Below are 23,315 nucleotides of genomic sequence, written 5' to 3' on the forward strand. Positions count from 1 at the left end.
TATCCAATGAGCGAGCAAGGCGAGCATCGAATTGCGAAGCAATCCGAAATGAACTGCGAAAGCAGTTCCGGGGGTTGGCGAGCGTCAGCGAGCAGGGGGCGAAGCCTCTTAGTAATAAAAATAAAATAACAAGAAAATGGAAAAAAAATTCCGAAAAAAAGGAAAATTTTTTTTAAAAATATCCGGAAAATAAAAGATATAATCTTTTCATCATCTCACACGATTATATCCGCAAAAAAGAGCGCTTTCTAATACTGTATATAGCCAAAGCAAAATATATCAATACAATAGTGTGAGAAGCACTCAAAAAATTTTTACAAAAAAATTACAACAAATAAAATAGAACACAATAAGTAAAAATATCACGTAAAAACAGAAAATAAAACAAAGAAAAAACAGAATAAAACATAATCTATAAAGCGAGTAGCGAATTCAAATGAACTTACATGAACGGGAAATTTTTCAAGAATGATTTAAAAAATTTTCGAAACAAGATTGCCAGATTAGAAAATATGAAACAAAAAACCGCAAATTGGGGTAAAACCGTAAATACAGGTGTTTGTATTAAAGTGCTTTCCTACTCTGCAGTACTGAAATGCGTTTGATGTGTTAGTAACCAAGGATGGACCCGAAAATGGATGTGCCCAAGGTAATATTATACTGGATAATTTAAAGAAGTTGACAATTAATAATCTTAGAAAATTAATATTTATTTAAGAAAAAAAGTAGAAAATAGAAAAGAGAAAGAAACATGAATTGCCAATTTCGCACATAATTTTAGCCACGGATTTGCCTGATATGGATTAGCACGTAGAAAAGTTATATAAATTAACAAAGAATTTTTTTAGTAAATAATTTTAGCCACGGATTTGCCCGAAATGGATTTGCACGTGGAAAAATTATATAAATTAACAAAGAAATTTTTTAGTGAATATATCTACAATAATATACGATTAACTCAATGATTTTATATAGAATTTTATTACTTTAGTTGGGAATCCATTGTTTTTTATAAAACTTCGAAAGATTTTATCTATTTGTTTTTTGGATAAATAAAGTTTCATATTAAATACTTATTTAAAATTAGCAATCGCAAGGAACTATAGGGGGCGTTGTTGTATGAGATTATGTACCTGCGATTTCTATATGAACAGTCATTCAGTTACTCTAGAGACGTCTTTAATGTGGCGTGTAGCATTGCAACGTTCCTTCTTTATTGTGGCTAATTAAATTTAAAAAAGAAAAATGTTTGATATTCTTTCTTATGCAAGCGAAAACAAAATGGTATCTCTCTCTTTTTTTTTCTTTTTTTTTTTTAGAGAAGGAACATCCAAAACACATCGGAAAATATTTGTAAATAAAAAGAAAAAAATGTGTATGTTCTTATAAGAGTTAAAACCTAATGCCCGAGAAATAGTTTTACTAAATTTAATGATATAACATGAAAGGCCTATTTAAACTTTACATTCCATAGTTTTAAGAATCATATTACTTCAAAAATTAAAATGAGCAAAAAGTATACATAAGCCTCAAAATCTTATGAAATTTAATTTTGTAAAAAAAGTTTTTTGACAACAATTTTTATCAAAAAATTTCAAGTTTCAATAAAAATCATTATTTAGAAACTAAAAAACGTAAAATAAAGAATGCTGACGAAACGAAATCAAACAATTCTTTTTTGTCGCCATTTTTTAGTGCTGCGAAAATTCGTCTTTAGGATTTGCCGAAAACAAAACAAGATGCAATTTTACTTTTTCAGGAGCGAAATATTTTACCGAAAAAACGAAAATGTACCAATTCCCACGATATGAAACTTTATCTTGGTAAACGTACGTTTGGAAATGTTATTTCATTTGGAATCTTATTTATCAGAGTTCATATGGCGATATGATTGTTTTGAATCTATGCTAAACTCTATATCGGCTCATTTTCCACCGAAATCCGATTGACTACTTTGATTTTAAATAAAGCGTTTTATTTTATGATTTGCCGCAAAAATTTTAAGTCATCGCTAGGTATGCAACTGATTATTTCCAGAGCTGACTGTCTAAGATGGTTTTCGATATGAGTTTGCTTGTTTGCAGAGGAATTCAGATCAGATCAAAATGGAAAAAAAAAAACTCTTGGCAGTCCCTCTGAGGGATCAATACAAGATCTTAAGCATTGAGTTTCAACCTCACGAGAGACCAAGTTTTGAGATTCCGCCAGGCCAAACGGGGTGAGTTTCTTAAGCCTTTGGTTATTGTGCCAAGTGTGTAGATATAAGGAAGTACGATGATTACGGCCGTAGCTGTATATATTATAGTAGTATTTTACTAAGTTTCTTCTTCTTCTCATATGCAAAGGTTGTAAGTTTGGCTCGTACAGTGCTATATCAGATGGGCAGCTATTTCTGAGTTCGAAAATGATTCGAGTGGCACTCAGTTATACTCTTTCTAATTTCTGAGCGCTAATATTATCTGAGATAATATTTAATTCAATATTATCTCAGAAGAGGAAAATGCCGTGCCTCGGGCGAATGAAAACAGCGCCCTTAACTCAATTTTGAGAAATAAATCTTTTTTTTTTAAATGCCTTATAAATATTATTATGCATTTATAAACACATTCATCGCCCAATTCACAAAATTTCCTTCATTTTGATTTGGCCATAAACAAATTCATTAATGACTTGTATTAATTCACCTCTATTTACAGATCCATTGATTAGTACTCTTTCATCTCTCATTTTTACTTTATTCACTCGCTGTATCCAAAACCGTTCATGATGCCAGTTTTCATAACGAAACGACAAGCATACTCGTAATAAAATGTATGTGAAATATACTATTTTAAAAATATAACCGTTTAAAATAAATGAAACAAAACACATGAATGAAATAACGGACTGTCGTTATAGTTACATTAAGTGATTATCCCCCCCCCCAAAAAAAAAACTTTTGAGAAAGCTTAGATCTACTCAGACTAATATTGGTAGATATAAATATATATAAAAAAATAGATAAGATAAAAAAATAGATAAGATAAGTGCAACAGTAAATACAATAATAATAAACGTTTAGATAAGTCAGATGAATAAAGAAGTTATCGAGCCCGCTATCAGCAAAGTACTGAGAAAAAAAGTCTTACTTTAGTTTCCCAGAAAAATCATTTAAATAATTATTTTAAATATACATCGAAAAACAAAATATGTGAAACATTGTAAAAACTTACATATATGCTTTTTATATATGGGGTTACACATGTATGGAGTTAGATAATGTTAGTATCAAACTCCATATATATGATAATGATAATGTAGTTTGATAATGAAACTTAACATTTAATTTAAAAAAAGGGAAATAAGTTTTATGGAAAAAGAGTTTGAGTTATTAATTTAATCGGGACTTTTCCCGTCTGGACTCTATGGTGTCGTGGAGACTGGAGCTTTCTCTTCCGGCCAGGCTGGCGCCTTTCTATGAGGAAGTAGACGATGCAATTCGGTCAACTCTTACATATACACCGAAGAGCCATTACATTATGACCACCCTCCATCTATAACAATGGGCTTACACAGGTTTTCATGGTTTCTCGCCCAGGAACAATGTTTTCATGGGGCACATTAGGACCCATAATCCTCATAGAACAATCCCTGACGTCTGTAAGCTACATGAACATAGCTGCAGACCAGGTTCACCCATTCATGGCAACAGTTTTTCCTGCGGGGGATGGTGTTTACCAACAGGATAACGCACCACGTCATAAGGGTCGAATCGTCATGGATTGGTTCGAGGAACATTCCAGTGACTTTCAAGTCATGTCTTGGTCCCCAAATTCGCCTGACCTTAATCCAATAGAGCATTTGTGGTCCTACTTGGAAAACCAAATTCGTGCTGCCACGCTACCCCCTAGCAATGTGAGGGAATTGCAGGACCAGTTGATGAGCGCTTGGTACCAGATACCTCAGACTACCTATCAGCACCTTGTGGAATCAATGCCACGGCGGGTGCTAGCAGTTTTGAGGGCTAAAGGTGGTCCTACATGTTATTAGCAGGGTGGTCATAATGTAATGGCCCTTCGGTGTATATGTTTCTTGTCAACTTGAAATTTACTTAAGATCTTAGTAATTATCTAATTAACCTTTTGGTTTTGTTTAAAAAAGTCGCAATTTCTAAAAAAACCCCGCTAAAATTTGTATAAAAAACTTAATACTTACACAAAATATTAAGATTTGTATCAGCAAATTAACATTATATGAATACGTTTGACACACAGGCTCAATTGACACAAAATTAGAGCTCATTCTCCAAGATCATTACTCCTCTCGCTGTTTTTCTCTTGCATTAAGAATATTGACTTGTTTGTTGGATGGTTCCTAAATCATAAATCATTCTATTTAATAAGAAACAAGTGGTTTCTCTGCAACACACTCTTCTTTCCATATTTAGTAAAACTTTTACTTAGAAAACTTTAACCATAAAAAAAAATTCACCTAAGAATATATAACTAATAAACGATAGCATATTAATATACTTTAAAGCAAACAATACTTTAATAAAAGGAGGGAATAAATTTAATGAACATTAATTTGGGTTCTCGCTCGGCACACTATTTACTTAGTGCTCCGGGCGACAGCTCGTCTTGCTGCCTCTTTCGCTGGCCTAGGCTACAAGTAGAATTAAATACAACTTAATCTCTCGACGGAAATTTTTCGACCATCAAGAATTATTAAATGTCAACTGGAGTTTTTTGTGGTTTGAAATTATATGTTTAAACCGATTTTTTGAGATATTATCACCAAAAGGAATTTAATATGAAGGAAAAGTCCTATTACCAAAAATTTTAATCTCTTTCAGACTTTCTACAAGCAAAATTATTTCCCAAATAAAATTTATCGTGAATGGAAATTTCATCCACTTTTTTACCAACTAGAGAGCAAAAGTTTCAGCTGCAGCTTTGAGTCTAATGATAATATAAGTTACAATTATTTTTTAAATGTTGTAAGCAAGAGTTCTGACGTAATTTTCCAAATAATTTCTGACGTGAGCACCTTTTAAAATGTAAAATTAAAAAGAAGATAAAAAGGCTTTTTAAAGCGAACTTTAAAGGAACTATTTTTGACAATGAAAAATGTAGAGTGTATCACTTTCACAGTAAACTTAAATCACTAACAAAAATTTCCCTCTCGCTTTTTGAAAATGATGCAGCCAACGTTTCTCGTTTTATGAGAGAAAACAAATGGATTTTTATCCTTTTAAATCCAATTGAAGAACATATTTTATTTGAAGTTTTTTATTGTTATTTTTTCACTATCCTAATTTAACTTAACCACATTAATATCTAACTACAAAATGTGCCCTATATAGTTACATGAAAACAGTGGTAGTACACATTTGTAAATATCACATATTACTTTTCAATACCTATCACTAATAAGAAAACGAGGACCAAATAAATAAGGAAACGAATAACTAAGAAAAAAAAGGATAACAAAGAAACAAATAAGAAATAACAAGGAAGCAAATAAATAAGATAATAAGGACCATCGATTCCAGATAATATATTATGCTTAATATATTATCTGGACACAGATAATTATATTATGCTTAACAGAACTATCCTGTTATTGAAAAATAAATCCGAATAATGACGTCCATGTGCTACCACCTTTTATTCTTTTTTAAAAGAACTGTGCTTTTAAAAGGACGCGAATTACAAATAAGTTAAAAGTGGTTATTAATTAGATTTCTTAGCATCATGGGAAAAAAAGCCTTTTTTTTCTGAAGAAAAATCGAATCAGCGTTTCGATTTCTTGGAGTCCTTAAACTTACCTTCATGACATTGGCAGGAAAAAAAGAAAAAAAATTTAATGGCCAAATTGCAAATGGTTTTATTAAAGGGTTCGCCCTGGTGTTCTAAATATCAAATTAATTGCAAGCTTTTCGTTCTCTCTAGAGGCGGCATATTGCTCGATCGCCCATCATTTCTTTTATGAAAGGTTTTGATTTTTTTCAGAAAGAAATATTTACTGGATTAAGTATTTTCTTATAATTATCAGATTTTTTGAGGGAGGCCTGGGTTGAGATGATCACTATGCGGAAACATTATTATTGCCTCATGATGTCTAAGAGTGGGTTTCAACAATAACAAGATTCAATACGAAGTAGACAAAATTATGTAAACATACATCCTTATTGGAACGAAATTATATTCTAATCGACGCTGAATGATATATCTATGACTGTGATAATGCATCAAATTACCGCTAAGGGAATACCGAAAATCAGCTGAAAAAATGTATTCGGCATTTTACAATTCTTAGTACCTTGTGGTGGCAGAAGATATTAATTCCGAGTTATAAGATATGGAATACTACTATGAAGACAATTTTTTCTCCCTACTACTTAAAAAAGATACTTAAAACTACTGTTAAAGTATACTTAAAGATACCGATAAAGTAAATCGGATTCTACTAATATTGAATAAAAATAAAAAGATTCTACGGTCATCAGGTAGCAAAAATTTTTCAACAAAAAATAAGCATGTTTTAAGCACTTTTCAAGCATTCGAAAAATACTTTTAAACACTTTGGAAAACTATCATAATTAGACAGAGTTAAGAAGTGTTTGACAAAATGATGGTTTTATCCGGCTGTATTTGCTTGCCAGTGACGAAGATGATGTCGCGTCACCAACGATGAAATTAACAAGAGAAATGAAATTTTCTATCTTTGACAGAGACAAAAAAATATTGACAGTGTTTAGTAGGTCCCCGTAATCGGCAAAAATTCGAAAGATTTTTCGACTCCATTACAGAGGGCGGAAAATGAAGTCTGAAATTGAGAATCTCTTGCAAAATGCAACAGAGTTGCACATGAAAGACAAAAATCTTTACCACTGAATCCAGCTCAGTATACGCAAGTGCGGACCCGCAAGTATTTCATCAAACATGTACAACAAATGGTGTTTTCATACACTACAGACCGACGGTACGCCGAAATAGATTGAGGTTTAATTAATTGTGAAAATCTTAAATAGGACAATGTCTTTTTGCATAATTTGTGGCGAAAATCAACATGGTAAAGAAAAATATCACATTTCGGAAGAGGGAAAATTAGGCACTTTTTAAAAACACCCATAAGAAAAAAGCACCTATAAAGGGCTTTTAAAAATCGAAAATAAGCACCTTTTTAAAAACGCTATGCACCCTGTAACAGTTACAATTAATACAGTAAAAATGAACTTACGGTTCACTTTAGATTTCCAAGCATGCTTTCCTGAAATGATGGACACAGGGAATATCTTGACTGATTATCCCATTCATTTTGTGCGTGATTTAATGATGATTGTGAATTCATGCTGGGATGGAGATGATTCAATCCTTTTCTGGACACTTTGTAAACTCTACCTTCATTACGGATAGCTGCGTTTGTTTGAAATTGGCTATAAATGTGATCGGTAATCTTTTGCTTGGTGGAGCTGCTAGGGATTTTATCTTCCTTCAGGGGCCAATCATGAGATTGAAAATAGTCAGCATTAAAATTCCTCATTTGCATTTCATTAGCACACACATAATTATTATTATCATACGTAAAATATGAATCACGTGAACAAGCATTAAATTTCTCGGGTGAATATGTGTTATTACTGATATGCATATCTGAGTTAGTTTGCGTGAATAATCCAAGCTCGCCAGCACAATTAGTATTATTTAAAACACCAATGTTACAGTTCATTTCTGTACCAGAAATAATGCTCGCAGTTTCGGCTTGAAGTTGATCGGTATGGTTCGCCTTCGGAAAAAGCATGGCATTTTCATAAAAATCATCAAACTGCGCGATGTTTTCAACCAAATGGTCAAGAAAACTTAAATCGATGTTCTGTTGGGAGCTAATATCGGGAATCGACTTGACGGCAGCATTCACCACTCTCGTGTTCAAAGCTGATTGGCTATCACCAGCAAAAGTAATTTTTGGATTGAAAGTGGAGAAATGATTATGACTAACGTAACTATTTACATTTCCGTGATCATTTTCAAAGCGTGTGAAAGTTTCATCAGGAATATTCAAAGACTCGGAGTTGATAGTGTCATAATTCTGAAGTGCACCTTGGGGTATCATAAAGTCGTCTCGTGCCATTTCAATATTGTCGGACGCATTGAACGAGCCAACGTTCTCCTGAAGATGATTTTGCGTGTAATTAACTTCGGAACTAGTATACTTTTGAGACTGGAAAAAAGTTTTTTCAGCATCGTAAGTATATTCATCGGGAGTCAAAAGTAAGTCTGATGTAAGAAAGGTAGAATTTAGAATGGCAGGAAAATCATCATTCTCCTGAATTACAGGTTCAACATAAGAAACAGGAGCATCATAAGAAACAGGTTCAACATAAGAAACAGGAGCATCATTCGAATATGAGATATATTGTACAGGACTGATGGGATCAAAACTCGAAGTCGTGTTATTACATTGTACAGTACAGTTCAATCTTTCTGGCGATACAGTTTTATTGCAGTTCATTATTTGAAATGCCTGATTATCATCATTAAATGTATTAGCCATAGAGTTTCTGAGAGAATTATCAGCAGAGCTCAGGGGGAAAATTTCAGAGCTTGAAGATAACGAGTGATTTCGGTTTTCATTGTAGTTCATTTTGCTCAAGTGTAAATAAGCACTACTATTTTTTGTATTTTCAGTTGTGTTTGATTCATCCATGTCCATGGGTGCATCAGATATGGAACCATCGATAACTGGGAGGCAGCTTTTTTGTTTGATGTTGTCATGCTCAACTAGAATAGAACATGTCCTGGTAGCCAGGCTGTCATCATTAGCTTTGATTAATGATTTAGTCGGTGATTTAGTTTCTTGAAGTGTCAGTTTTGATTCCTTGAGCTGTGGGGCATATCTATTTTGAAATTTTTTAAGCTCTCGATCACCATCTTCATCACTGTAAACAGAAGAAAATTTACGCATTTATGAATAAAAAGGATAATTAATAATCAAGAACTAATAACATCACTTGAAGTCAGAATGTTTTGTAATTACCGGACTTTAATACATATTTTAATAATATAAAAAATAAAGGTATTGGAAACTAAGCATACAAGCTATTATTAAACGCACGACTCGCTTAATAATAGTTAGAAAACTATTATTAAACGAGAAACACGTTTTCAAAATATGATAAACCATTATCGAGGACAATGACAGAAAAAGTGATATTAAAAATGTTTCAAGGCAATTTAACTGACAATTTGAATTTTACCTTTTGATGAGAATCTTTATAAATAATTCATCCAATTTTGATAGGAAAAAGAAAAGATTGGAATAAAATTATAAATTCTAATGATTTCATAGTTAACACTAACAAAATTCTAAAATTCCTAAAATTCCTAAAACTTTGCTTGCAAACTTGATTGAGTAAAAATCGAGTCTTAGTAGCTCATGGTGGCTCAACTTCTTTTTTGGCTTTAGTCAACATATTCATTTTTAACAAGCGATGTTATTATTTTGTAACAGATATTTGAAGGGTGAAATTTTTATATTGTTGTTGTTGATTATATTTTGATTGTACTGTTGATAAAATATTTATATTTAATTATGATTATTAAAAATTAAAGGCAGATATTTTGTTCTTCATTTAATTTCATTTATTTAAATTAATTCCGGAAAATTTATATACAACTTATAATACAAGTCATAAAAGCTGCAGTGATCTTATAATTTTGTTAAACTCTGTATAGATATTTGATCTGAACAATTTTCGATTCTTTAAAAAAAAAAATTACATATGAGTTGCTGCTTTATTTGTAACATTATGCATCATTGCTACGAAAAAATATTACCTGATCAAAATGTTGCAACAGATAAATTGTCGAACTTCCTTTGTTGAGTCTTTATATCTAATCTGGCCCTTGCTTTGCAGATATATGTAAGTTGCGTTACAAATTCGAAGTCTGTAAGTTATTATTCCAGTTCCATCACTGCTAGCAAACACTGCGGAATTAAATAAATTGTAATTATTTTTTTTTAAATACACACGACAAATTTAATTTTTTTGATTTTTACAGAACAATTAGTCATCAAAAATCACATGGTTCTTTCAATTTAAAATGGATCATGTGCTTTTTGAGGACTGATGAAAAATGGATTTGAATGGTTTTTTTTTTTTTTGTAAAAATGCATCGAATCAAAAACGACTAAACAATGCTCCAAACTTTTTGGACAAGATTACAGTAAGGCCATTTTGAAATTTCCCTTAATCTAACAAAATGGCGTAACAACAAATGGTGACTCATACATTAAAATCTATACTATTTTTATTTCTGATCATCAAATTTTCTCAATTTTGGTAGATTAGAAAGGAAAAACTATGTAAGTAAAACTATATATATATATATATATATATATATATCAAAAATTATCTTTGAGTTCGTATGTTCTTATAGCTTGGTCCAGCTAATGGGCTAAGCATCTCTTAAATTTTTTATTTTCAACCCTAACTTATTGGAAATTCACTCCTGAACGCGAAAATCTGAATGTGTTTCTTTTTAGCCAAATGTTTATTTATTTAGTTAGTTATTAAGCATTTAAATTGTCCAAAAAGGCCTCCGTAAGTGGCGCAATCAAAAACGATGCCTGATTGGTTATGACGTCACATGTCCTGAATTTAAACGTCCCGCCTCCATCAACTAAGGCTATTTCAATACTTTTTTTTTTTTTAGTTTTGATATCATTTATATCGTATGAACATCTTTTGCAAATTATTAGCAAAATTTTCGTGAATTAAATTTTCTTTTTTGAGGGTGCGTACAAAATAAATATTTTAAAACTTCAAACTGTTTATTTAACACTAAAATATCTGAAGAAATAATTCTGCAGCTCTTCACCGCGAATTAACATTTCTTTTTGGCTGAAATCAGTGGTGTTAAAAGTTCATAGAAAATATCTCATTCTACTTATTTTTAAATTAAAATGATGCTCTATTACATGCTAATTACTTAATTAAAAATCAGTCACAGTTTGGATAGAAATAGTACACATTTGGATACAGGATGGATGATTTTATTATTCGGTATTGCATTAAAGCAAATCATATTCTAGATTCATATATCTAGTCCATTGAAAAATATGAATTTATCCTCGTTACAAGCTATGTGCTAATGTTCAAGAATTCAAATAATGTAATTTAATTTTTTTTTTTTTTTTTTATTAGAGTTGAAGGATTTTCTTTTTAAGCGAATATAGTCTATGTCTTCTTTTTTTTTACTATGTATTACATATTTAAATACACATTAACGCTTAGATATAATATTTTTGGGGTAAATAGGAATTTCGCTGCAGTTAGAAATTATTTTTATTTATAATAAATTTTCATTCCTATTTTTGCAATATAGTATTTACAAAGTATGGTTAGTGTTGATTTCTCTCCTTATTTGTGCAAATCATTTATCAGTGCTTGCAATGAAGAATAGTAAAAGTAAGACATTATACATTTTTAATTATAAAATTTAATTAAAGTAGTTGAAAAACTCTCAGTTTAAGCAAACAGTATCGCCGAAAACGAATCAACACTTTCAATAATCTAGTCCACTAAATATATCTGTCCATCGTTAAGACACGGTTCCCAGCAGATCACCGAAGTCAAGCATCACTGGCTGCGGGTGGGTGACCACTTGGATCAGTTTGCGTAGGGACCGAGGGTGTGCGGTATTGGTCCTCGTTAAACTGTGCTACCGTAAAGTGCTCGACTTCGCGCGCATGTCGTCGGGCTACCGAAGCGGGGGTGCCATCCGCAGAGGATCAAAATTGTGATGGCATGTCTTCGGATCATCCTCCGGGATGTTTCCCAGACCGTCGCCAATACCCCATTGTGCAGTTCTAGTGCGACGTAGATTAACAACAACAACAACAACAACATATCTGTCCATTACCATCGTCATAATAAATCGTTAAACCATCGCTTAAAACTTCACTTAATGTTGTTTAATTTATCCACATCATTTCAGCGAACATCATTAAGGTAGACGTTTTTGTTTTACTAAAGATAAGGAATAATAATAAAAATTTAAACTTATACAAAATGAAAAGAAATTCTAATGCGCGCCGTTTATTATTTATTAATAAACTAAAAAACAGAGAGTATAGATTGAAGCAATTAAAATAAAGTAAATACTGGAGTACATAATTTACTTTTCTTTTAACTTTATTTTTTTTTGAAAGAATGAATTTAAAGTTTAGCAGGGATCACAAGTTTTTTGAAAGGTTACAGACATGAATTCACGCTAGAATAAATAAATAAAAAATATTAATAACTTAAGCTGCCCTACATTTTAATATCTGAAACTATTCTGTATGAAAAATTGATTCAACACTTCTTTCACTTAACACGAAAATAAATCTTCGAAATGAATTTGAAATAAACTTTAAAATTGAGATTAATATGGTAAAACAATGAAAGAAAAACTTCTTTTTATATTTATAACATATTATTTTAATAAGTAATACCAGACATACATAACTCATTCTAATACTTTTTTTACAAAGCTAAAAAAATCTTAAATATTCAGGACTAGAAAATTTCGTCAACTATTAATGATGTTTCAGTGGAAATTTAGTATTTTAGAAATAATTATATTATAGATAATATACCCTTATATTAAACCCACATTTTCATTAAGTTACATTAGGGCACAATTTTTTATACAAATAGTTTTTCGCCATCTAAAATAGTTGGATTTAATTACGAAAAATCAAACGAAAGCAAGAACGCATAGGCTTTTACAGCACAGCGATTGTAAATGAAGGGCAGATGGCCACTAATCAAAGCAAGAAGCGATTTACACAAATTCAGAAAAAGAGAAAATAAGTAAATAACATTTAAAATAATAAATCAAAATGGAAAAGCGTTAAAAGTAGCTAAAATCAAATTTGTTTTATTTTAATTTAAAGAGATAGGATGAATATATTAAAATATGTGTGTTAGCAAGACGGTACTTCCAATGGCGTAGCTAGGTAACCAAGGGCTCTTGGGCAAATTAAAAAATGGGGCCCCACTGCTATGTAAACTGATTAGGTTTTATCAAATAAAAATATGAAATATACAAACACTTTAAAAATGCTAAGCCACTTAAGCTCTTTTTTGTGCACTGCAGGGCAGGTAATAAAAATATTAAACAGTAACAATATAAATTACAATTAATAATTGGTGTAGGTTTGGCTAATAAAACGAAATAGAGAAGATTCAAGGGTTTATTATATAAAGGTCGGGCCTACCAACTGACTAAATAACAATTATATTTAAAATTTTTTCCTAGCTTTAGTTTTCGTAAAAGTATCAATGGCTTCGTTTAAATCCAGGCTTGATGCGGTTTTGTTTTCAATATGAGTGGTAAAATCAAATAAAATCGAACCACTATATTGACCAGTACAAAAAAGTTTATTGACATTAGCTTACTTACTCCTGATACAGCATTGATTTTTTAACCGTTCTCGAAAAAAAAAATCTTAACTCGAATTCACAATAAAACGCACATCGATGAATAATAAAACGCACGTATCAATCCGCACGTATCCGTCAAATTGACAACACTGCCAACCAACAGAAAGAATTTAGGGGAATTCCCTAGGCATAACTTTTGAAATTCTCTCAACTGAGTTGTCATGATTAAAGTGGGGTCATACCTGTCATATTTATTTTGAAAATGGGAGAAATTTCCAAAAGTTCAGTTTGATCGAGATTTCTGGTAAGGATTCGAGGGCCCTCTGAGCTTGAGGGCCCCGGGGCACTGCCCCGCCTAGCCCCTAGGTTGCTACGCCACTGGGTACTTCATCAGGAGACACACTGCCTGCCAACACACAGGAGCCTCTTGGTAGTCAGTGGTAATACCAAAAACTGAGAGGCTATGGGGCCTCTTTAATACATTTACCATAATAATTAAAATTTTAACAAATGTCAAACCTATTAAAATTTTGCGAAGATTACAGTTCGACAATGATACCGAGGTCTCAAGTATGCAAATGGCGTGATTTATTTAAACAAGGCCGTGAAGAAGTCCAAGAGACGCAAATTGCTCTTGCAACAGGACAATGTGACACCTTTCAAAACCGCAGCAAAAATTACATGCATTAAATTACTGGGAACAGTTGAACAATAAAATTACTGGGAAACAGTTGAACATCTTCCATATAGCCTGAACTTAGTTCCATCTAACTACCATTTGTTTGGACCCCTTAACCCGCTTTGTCCCGAATTTATATATTGAAATGATACAAGAAGTGGTTTTATGGAAAAAGTGGTATAATATATAATCGAAATTGATTGGTTTTTCTACTGTTAGAGCATTCAAAAAGTCTTTGATAGATCAAAAAGTATTTGCTCCTTATAATTCTAGATCTAATCAGAAATAACTAAATCCTCATGGTATCTGAGAATCTTTCAATTCACCCAGATAAATGAAAATACTGAAAAAAGTTTCCCATCACAATAAATTTCTTTCAAAAAAGGAACTGTCCTAAATATATGACGCTGGGCGTTAACCGGTTAAGGAAGCCTTGGGGAACAATTCTCATTTTGCCGAATGAAGTTCCTTATTTGATCAAATCATAAATAAGCTCCTGCAATTATCCTTAACACTAGATTGCCTAAGGAAGCCATTTTGACTGCTTTTAATTTCAATTAGAAAAACAATGATGTATATAATGACACAATTTCTTAGAATTTTGTGGCTTTTTGTACAACACATAATTTTTTATTTTATTTTTAATATTTACTAATAACTTGTCATGTAACTGTAAATAATATAAAATATGTTAAAAATTAATTGTAAACAATTTTTTTAAGCGTACACAATTCAGTCATTTTGACTGCTTTTGGGCAATATAGGTATAGGTATATGCTAATTTTCCGTCTTTCTAGTGTTACATACGTAATTAATGAACATCAGGAGCTGCTCTAAAGAAGTAATAGCAACAATTACCTTAACTGTTCCTATTTCACACAAAAGATTTTATTTTAATATTGAAAGTAGTAGTAAGATTTATGCTTTGATATTTTATTTTAAATTTAATAAATCTGAAATCTGAAAATGTTCATGACCATATTTATATCTTATCAACACTAGGTTTACGGACGTTTCTTATATACCTATCTCTACGAACACGCGTCAATTTGACGCATGAACGAATACATCACTAGGCTTACGGACGTTTCTTATATACCTATCTCTACGAACAAGCGTCAATTTGACGCATGAAAGAATACATTTAATTTAATAAATTCAATTTAGAAGATTTTTATCCACCACTATTTCTAAATAATTCGTAGGCTTATATGATTCACCACTTTTTATTTGCAAAATTTACCTAGTATTTACAGTTTTTTAAAATTATTTTGGCGTGTCTGGAGCAGTTGGCATCTCTGCACTAAGAAGCCAATGTAATTATATACTATAAGACAAAATAAATGAAAATATGAGATATATATTTATGAAATATTCTAGTATTTCATTTTTCAATACTCGAACTAAGCAACTGAAACCTTCAAAATCTGACATCAATTGATATTCTGCGTTTGTTCTTTCTATTATTGCTTATCGGCAATAGTTGTTTATCGCTTGTTTCATTTGAGATATCGATAATGCATAACGGATCGAAGTATTATCGGTACATTTCTATTTATTATTGATGCGATAGTTGCATATTTACTCAAAATTTTGTCTTAATCACTATCGCGTCAAATTGACGCATATCCGTAGAGGAAGCTATACCACAAAGAGAATTTCAATATTTCGACGCTTTTGAAGAAAATAGACTTCAATATATATTTACCTCGATCAATGGTCAAAAATCATTACAAGAGATAAAATGAAAAATTCAATCGGGTTTTATAATTTTCCTTACAAAACTCGAAATGCGTCAAAATGACGCGTCCCGTGAACCTAGTGTTAATTTAAACACCTAGTGTATAAACTCTTTTGATAATCATTAATGTGGTTTTAGGTGCTAATGAAATTTAAGAAATTTCTCTTTTCAGTTATTGTTGCAATTTTTATTTCGCTTTCACTGGAAAAAAATGTTTTTAAAAAAGTGCATGTGTTTGTGTTGGCCGATAAGAAATAAGTAAGATTTGTCTGATATAATATCAGCAAGCAAGCCTTTTTTTTTTTGAAGTTTAAATTATAATAAAACTAAGATTACTATCAGCTAAGGAAATAGAGGTGAGATAATTTTTTTATATATACTATATATAACATATTTTTTTTCATCGCTATTTAAAAAAGGTAAATAAAGGTGTAATATTGACTAATCTGATTTGAAAAAAAAAAAAGAGAAAATGAAATTCTGTAAAAAGGCCGAATGGCCAGACAAAATTTGTGGAATAGTGAAAATCTTGAGATCACAGCCGCCTCTCACCCCGGCAAGAGGTAGAAGATATTGTGCGCAGTTCGTTTATTAGTAACATACCCTACTTCTTTCCGGGATGCATGTAAACTCTCTTTACACACATAGTATCCCCTAGAGATTTTGAGTGCGCTGATTGGCTTTCTTGGCAACGCCATCTGTGACGTATGGCTATTTCATTCTGCCATGCTTGTTATTATCAGCATAGAGTGATTTTTATACTCCAGCTTTTGTGTACAAACTTGAAAAGTCGGTTTTTTCAACAGAGAAACTGCCTTCTTTATTTAAAAATGAAGTACAAAACATTTCCTCAAATACTATTACCCTTAGAAGCAATGTTCTAAATTTAGACGATTGCAACAAGTGGGTAATGGAATTTGGGGAACTTACCAATACGAAATGGAATTCTAGAACTTCCAAATCTCATAGACTAAGATTTTTTTGTTGGTAAATAACTAGTTTAGTTATTTTAAGAAGAATTTTGTATTTAATTTTTATGGGAAATGCATTTTTCGTTAAATTTATGATTATTACATGCATGAATTCTTATGAAGCTAATATCCCTCTAATTTATTGAATAACATTGAAATCGAATTTAATTGCCTTGCTTAATTCTTATACTCACTATAAAATGAAAACTGAATAGTTTTCACTTGATTTTTATTTAATTAAATTAATGTTCATCGAATTAAATTAATATTTTATTTATTTCTTGTGGATTACTAAAATTAAATTATAAATATTTCAAATTTAATATTCCTTAGTGGCGCCATCTATTATTATAAATTAAAACTAAGAGATCTGCATTATGCCTACCTATTTATAACTTATTTTTAATGTTTTTCTTTTTTATTTGTGAAATGTTTTATAATACCGAAAAACTATTAATTGATATCTAAGAAATCAAGCAATTGTCTTTTAAGATGCTTATTTTATTAATTTCGGATTGCATAATTCCCATCAAGATAAAAGTTAATGATTATGAATTGTCCATTAAATTAATACCATGAGTAATTAAAGAATAAATTTACAAAAAATTCCCTCTTTTAATTCTAGTACATTTCTATTGGATTGTAATTATTTTTTTGTTATTTAATTGCAGGAAATTATTTGTTTGTCACCACAGTGCGTTTATGAAAGTGCCGCAGGAGAAATGTAAAAGAAGTTTTTGAAAAATTCTAAAATTTTTTTGTTGAACTATAATTATTTTTTTTTTAACATTTTAGAATATTTTCCTCTAAGATACGATAAAATCCTTTTCAAATAATCAACCATAATTTTAAAAATTTAATTATATACATCTTAAAATCTCATACAATAAATTCAAATTTAACTGAGTGGTTCTGCAATCATACTTAATAAATTTAAGTAAGAGATTTTAAATTCTAAGTGCGTAAGGATATTCACAATGCTATTCAATTTGAATATTAATCAATTCTTATATATATATATTACATAAAAGCTGGCTAAAAACTTTAATTTATGTTTAATAATTATTATTATACTAATTTGATGTTTTACCAAAACATGATTGTTTACCTTGCATTTACCTAAAATTAATAACAAAATATTAGCATAAAATTTAAAGCAAATTAGATTTAAATAAATGTGTTATTATTAAAATAAAATTAATAACGCTGTTTAATTTTTTGAACGAAACTTTAACATTTGTCATAAAATTAGTATGAGAAATATACTGGAACTGATTTATGATTGATTTACATTTTGGGAACAAACTACGGAGAAATGTTATTGGGGAGGAGCTACAAAAAGACGTAACTGAAAGCAATGCCGAGAAAGCCAATCAGCGCTCTCAAAATCTCTTGGGGATACTATGTGTGTAAAGAGAGTTTACATGCTTCCGGGATTAAATAACTTCCAAAGCGTAGGAAAAAGTGCGTAGATGTTCATGATAGTTAAGTAGAAAAATTAGATTTGCATATTTTTTGTAAAGAATATTTCAATATTTAGTTATTAATAAAAAATCTCAATCAAGTTAACATATGTTATATACTGGTGAATTGGTATTCAATATTTATAGTGGTATTTATGCCACCATTATTCAGATTGCAGAATTTTTTATCTGTGATAGAATTCGATGAACAGATACCACTAATTGATTCATGCTGTTTATTTATTTATATCAGTTTTGCTCATTATATTTTTTTCTTCATTTTTTGTTTATAAATTTTTTCTTTTATTATAGCATTTCGCTCATTTTATTTTTCTTCTTCATTTTTTTAAAAGTATTTCGCTCATTATTTTCTTTTTCTTTATTTTTGCTTATTAAATAACTACCAAAGCGTTGGGAAGACTGCGTAGATGTTCATGATAGTTATGCAGAAAAATTAGATTTGTATATTTTTTGTAAAGAATATTTCAATATTTAGTTATTAATAAAAAATCTCAATCAAGTTAACATATGTTATATACTGGTGAATTGGTATTCAATATTTATAGTGGTAGTTAAGCCACATTATTCAGCTTCCAGGAAAAAGAGTCGTTGAATAGAAATAGTGATCCTTCTACGACTGCTGATTCTTCTACAATTAACGTCGCAGGTTGCAAAATTTAACTTCTTCAGCGCGGAGATACTCCACGCACTATTTTTTTAAAATTTTATTTTCATCTGGTTCTTTATTAAGTAATTTATGATTTTTGTTCAATAATTGCTGGCCTACATCAGACTGGAATAATATATGGACACCAATCAACATCCTCTTCAACGAATTCATCGAACTTCTTCAACTTATGGTATATGCTAATCCAACCTCTTCAGCAAAATATAAATTTCATCTAATATAATCAAAACTATTTTCTTGATAGGGGTAAAGCTAAAAGAACATTAAACAATAATGGCGGTAATATTTAATTGGTTTTAAACAAATCTTAAGGAAAGAAAGCGATTAAATAATATTTTTCCCCTGATTAATGTATAACATCAGAATAACATCGGAATTGCGACGTCACTTCAGTGCAGCAAAATTATGCCAAACTTGAAGTTTTAGCTAATGAAAAAGAAAATAAATATGAAATATTTATCGAAATACAGTTCGTATCCAGTGTTAGTCTAATCAAAAAAAAAAAAAACTTTTAAATCAAAAAATGTTAGATAGGAGAATACATAAGAGATGTGTTGTTAATTGAAACGGATGACTTACTAGCTTTTTGTGCAAAGAGAGCTATTGGCACATCTGAACTATGAATATACTGATAAGCTGAAATTCCCATAACATCTCGGGGCATATAACCAGTCATGGTGGATATTCTAGATAAATAAAAAAAAAGACAGATATATTATAACTTTCAAGACTTCATATATAAAATAAAAATTAAAAAAATCTTGAATTTAACATTAAATTCGAACATATTTTGAAACTAAATCGCTGTGCCGACAAGAAAGTGTTTCTTCGTAAAATTCAGATTCAAGAGTAAAAAATATTAGTCTTATTAGACATAAACCTTTGTCTGGATCAGGGGTTTCTAATTTACATGAGGACGGGGCCACAATTAAAAACACAAATCAAATGGCGGGCCACAACTTTATCAAAATTTTATGTAGGACTCTTTTATGTTTGAAGAACATTTATTATTATTGTCAGATTTTTACCAAGTTGTACAAAACAAAAGTATTGAATTGCAAATTAAAATAAGAAGTATATTTTTAAAAATATTTAATTGCATATTAAAAATACAGTAACTTTAGTGTGCACCCATGTAGTAAACAATTAATGTGCAACAGATATCAAATTGTTAAAATAGTATACAACTTTTAAAAGGTTGGTATTAAAACTTACATGGTATCACACAAAATGTTCAATAACAAAACTGAGGTTTGTCTGCTGCAACCACCAGAGAATAAATATTTACATTTTAAATTTCAAATTTACAAATGTGTGTGCAAATATTTTCGTCCAAAATGAGTGATTTCAAAAAGTTAAATCGGAGAATTTCTGCTAGAAAATGTCTGATAGACATATGCTAAATTAAATTCACAAAATACAAAAAAATGAAATAAAAAAGAGCAACATACACGATTATTTTTGTATTTGAATAAATATTTTCCTGGATGCAAAACCTGAAAAAAAATTTTTTTTTGCACTGTTGGTATGCTAAATTTCACAGAAACGAAGAAATTAGGTTTTTATTAAAGAGAAAAGTATTTTAAACCCATCTATATTTTTTACGAAAATTGTCCACAAAAAAATGACAACTAATATATTTCAGTTCACAGGCCATAAAAAAAGGCTTCGCGGGCCGGATGCGGCCCCCGGGCCGCCAGTTGGAAACCACTGGTCTAGATGGTTAGATTCAAAATTTACCCACAAGAAGCGAAACTAACATTTCCTGGTAATTTTAAAACAAAGTTATCGACTAAGTATTTTTATCAGGGGAAATTTAAAATTAATAGCTATGCAATAATTTTTTCTTGCTTTTAAAATTTATCTTAATCATTGAAAATATCTTTTACGTGCAAAACTAATGTTAAATATCCAAATACTTTTAAAGAATAATTACATTTTAAAATTTATAATAAATACAGTTAGAGCTTCTATAAAGTTGTTTACGCTATTGTATGTCAAATAATCTGCTAATTAATTTGATAAAAGGTTAGTTATTTTGCCAAGTTATTCCGACAAGAAAATTTCACGAAGTAAAAGTACTTCCATATTTAAAGTACACTTCCATATTTAAAGAACTGATCAATAATTTTGGCAACTTTGGAGTTGTTTGTCTCCTTTAACTGAGCAGGGGGACGAAGCAGAGCTTAATACTGCTGTGATGCATAGATACTAAGAAATTTAATCGACATACTGCTAATAAAATTTTTATTGCTTATTTATCATCGCTTTTATAATAAAATATACCAAATTAACAGTAAAGTTAAAATAATAACAAATTTTCAAAGCAAAAATCAAGTTTAAATTTGTCATAAGAGGTTAACCGATACATTTGTTTCACTTTTGAAGCAGTATGAATAATTCTATAACTATAATTTGTTGTCAAATACGTTTATTGAAGTTATACTTCTTATGCGACTTCCAACAAGGTTGCGTTAAACGTTTAACGCTACATTTTTATTGGCCGGGAAATCACGTGGTAGGATCCAGTTTTCCCTTATTCATTTCCATATTGTTTTGGTTCTCACTAGCATAAAAATAATAAAAGTCATAAAAGTATTGTTTTTCCAAAAATATTTTTTTAGTTCGTTTTGATACATATCATTTAGTTTGTTTTGATATCATCGAATTAAAAAATACTACCCTATTAAATTATATGTGTAATATAATTTAATAGGGTAGTATTTTTTAGTCAAGGTACGTCTCTTGTGAATATCAATTGATTGTTAGGTTTTCTCTTCTGAAATTACATTATGACGCATTCGCATACATTATTAATAGAAATACATTTTCCAGGGCGAGACGATGAGTCAACCACAAGCACTTCCACTGGTTCAAGAGGTCCACGAGGGAAAAATGCACAATATTACCGTGATTACAGAGCACGGAAGCGCGCGGAGCGGGAAAAAGAGTCGTTGAATAGAACTAGTGATCCTTCTACGACTGCTGATTCTTCTACAATTAACGTCGTAGGTTGCGAAGTTTAACTTCTTCCGCGGGGAGGGACTCCACGCACTATTTTTTTATTATGAGTTATCTTCCAATTTAATGTTTATTATTTTAGCCACAGTAATGGCGCCGTGTAATTATGTTATGCATAACTTTTAATAAGTTTCACTTCACTACTCATTTAACCAACATCTTGTTAAGAGCACTAGCTCACCAACTAATATTTACTAACTGTCTTCATTTAAGAATAAACTTATGTATACATATATAATTAGCATTTAGGAATGTAAATGCTTTTAGCAAAATCTTTCAACAAAAAATAAGTACATTTTAAGTACTTTTTAATCACTATATGCATTAACAAAATGCAAAATAATTTTCAAAGACTTTACATGATCATGATAAAAAAAAAAAAAAAACTAATTTCTGAAAAAGAACTCTTTTCTTGATTATATTAGCCATTTTAAAATGTTCAAGAGATTCTTCGCTTCGATATCAGAAAGTGGAAAAAGAAGCCCGAAATTGAGAATGCAGCAGAGTTGCACATGAGAGTGCAATAATCTTACCGAACCCAGCTCAGCAGACGGACATGCAGACTCGCAAGTATGTAATCAAACATGTAACATGATTGGCGCAATCATACGTTACGGAAAGAAGGTACGTCGAAATGGATTGCGGTTGATTGAATTTCGAAAACGTTGAATAGAACAATGTGGAAACCACGCTTTTGCATAATACGTGGCGAAAATTGGCATGGTAAAGAGAAAAATTTCATTTTCGAGAAGGAAAAACTAAGCACTTTTTAATAACACCCAATGAAAAAAAAAGCATCTTTAAAGGCTCTTAAAAAACGAAAATCGAAAATAAGCACTTTTTAAATACGCTACGCACCATGTGTTAGAAAAAATTAGGGCAATAGTTACAATTAAGATTGCTTTGATTTTTTTAAATAAAAATTATTATTTTGAATTAGGAAACAATCCTCTTCAATGCGAAGAAAAGAAACACAGAATACTACCCGAGCAAAGCTTTATCAGTAAAATGTAAACTGCTGTTTGTAGAAAATGCAACACCATGAAAGAATCATCAGAATCAAATGAAATTTAATGCAGAAACGACTTGTACTGATACAAATAAATGATGAAATTTTCAAAACAAAAGAAACAAATTAAGCGTCCGAAATCAGTATTTGGTGCAGCCACCACGCGCTGCAATAAGTGCTGCTATACGACGTGGCATGGAGTCAAACAGATGTTGAATATCTGCTTGAGGAAGAGAATTCCATATCGCTTGTATGCGCAACCAAAGTTCGTCTTTGGAAACTGCAGGACGCGGATCACGAGTGAGACGCCGACCAACCATATCCCA

The 23,315-nt window shown here is 30.7% G+C and overlaps 1 protein-coding gene across 1 annotated transcript in view; it reads right to left on the reverse strand.

Annotated features, from left to right (window-relative positions):
• Positions 1 to 23,315, reverse strand: part of LOC107443515 (hypoxia-inducible factor 1-alpha) — a 188,800-nt gene that overhangs the window by 3,956 nt on the left and 161,529 nt on the right. The window contains exons 9-11 of the mRNA XM_071178536.1: positions 19,539 to 19,645; positions 9,822 to 9,972; positions 7,225 to 8,923 (exon numbers count right to left, since the gene is read on the reverse strand). Coding sequence (XP_071034637.1) covers positions 7,228 to 8,923; positions 9,822 to 9,972; positions 19,539 to 19,645 — 1,954 coding nt within the window. The 3' untranslated portion in view covers positions 7,225 to 7,227. The remainder of the gene's footprint in view (positions 1 to 7,224; positions 8,924 to 9,821; positions 9,973 to 19,538; positions 19,646 to 23,315) is intronic.

This window comes from Parasteatoda tepidariorum, chromosome 1 (genome assembly GCF_043381705.1).
Source record: "Parasteatoda tepidariorum isolate YZ-2023 chromosome 1, CAS_Ptep_4.0, whole genome shotgun sequence".
Taxonomy (NCBI): domain Eukaryota; kingdom Metazoa; phylum Arthropoda; class Arachnida; order Araneae; family Theridiidae; genus Parasteatoda; species Parasteatoda tepidariorum.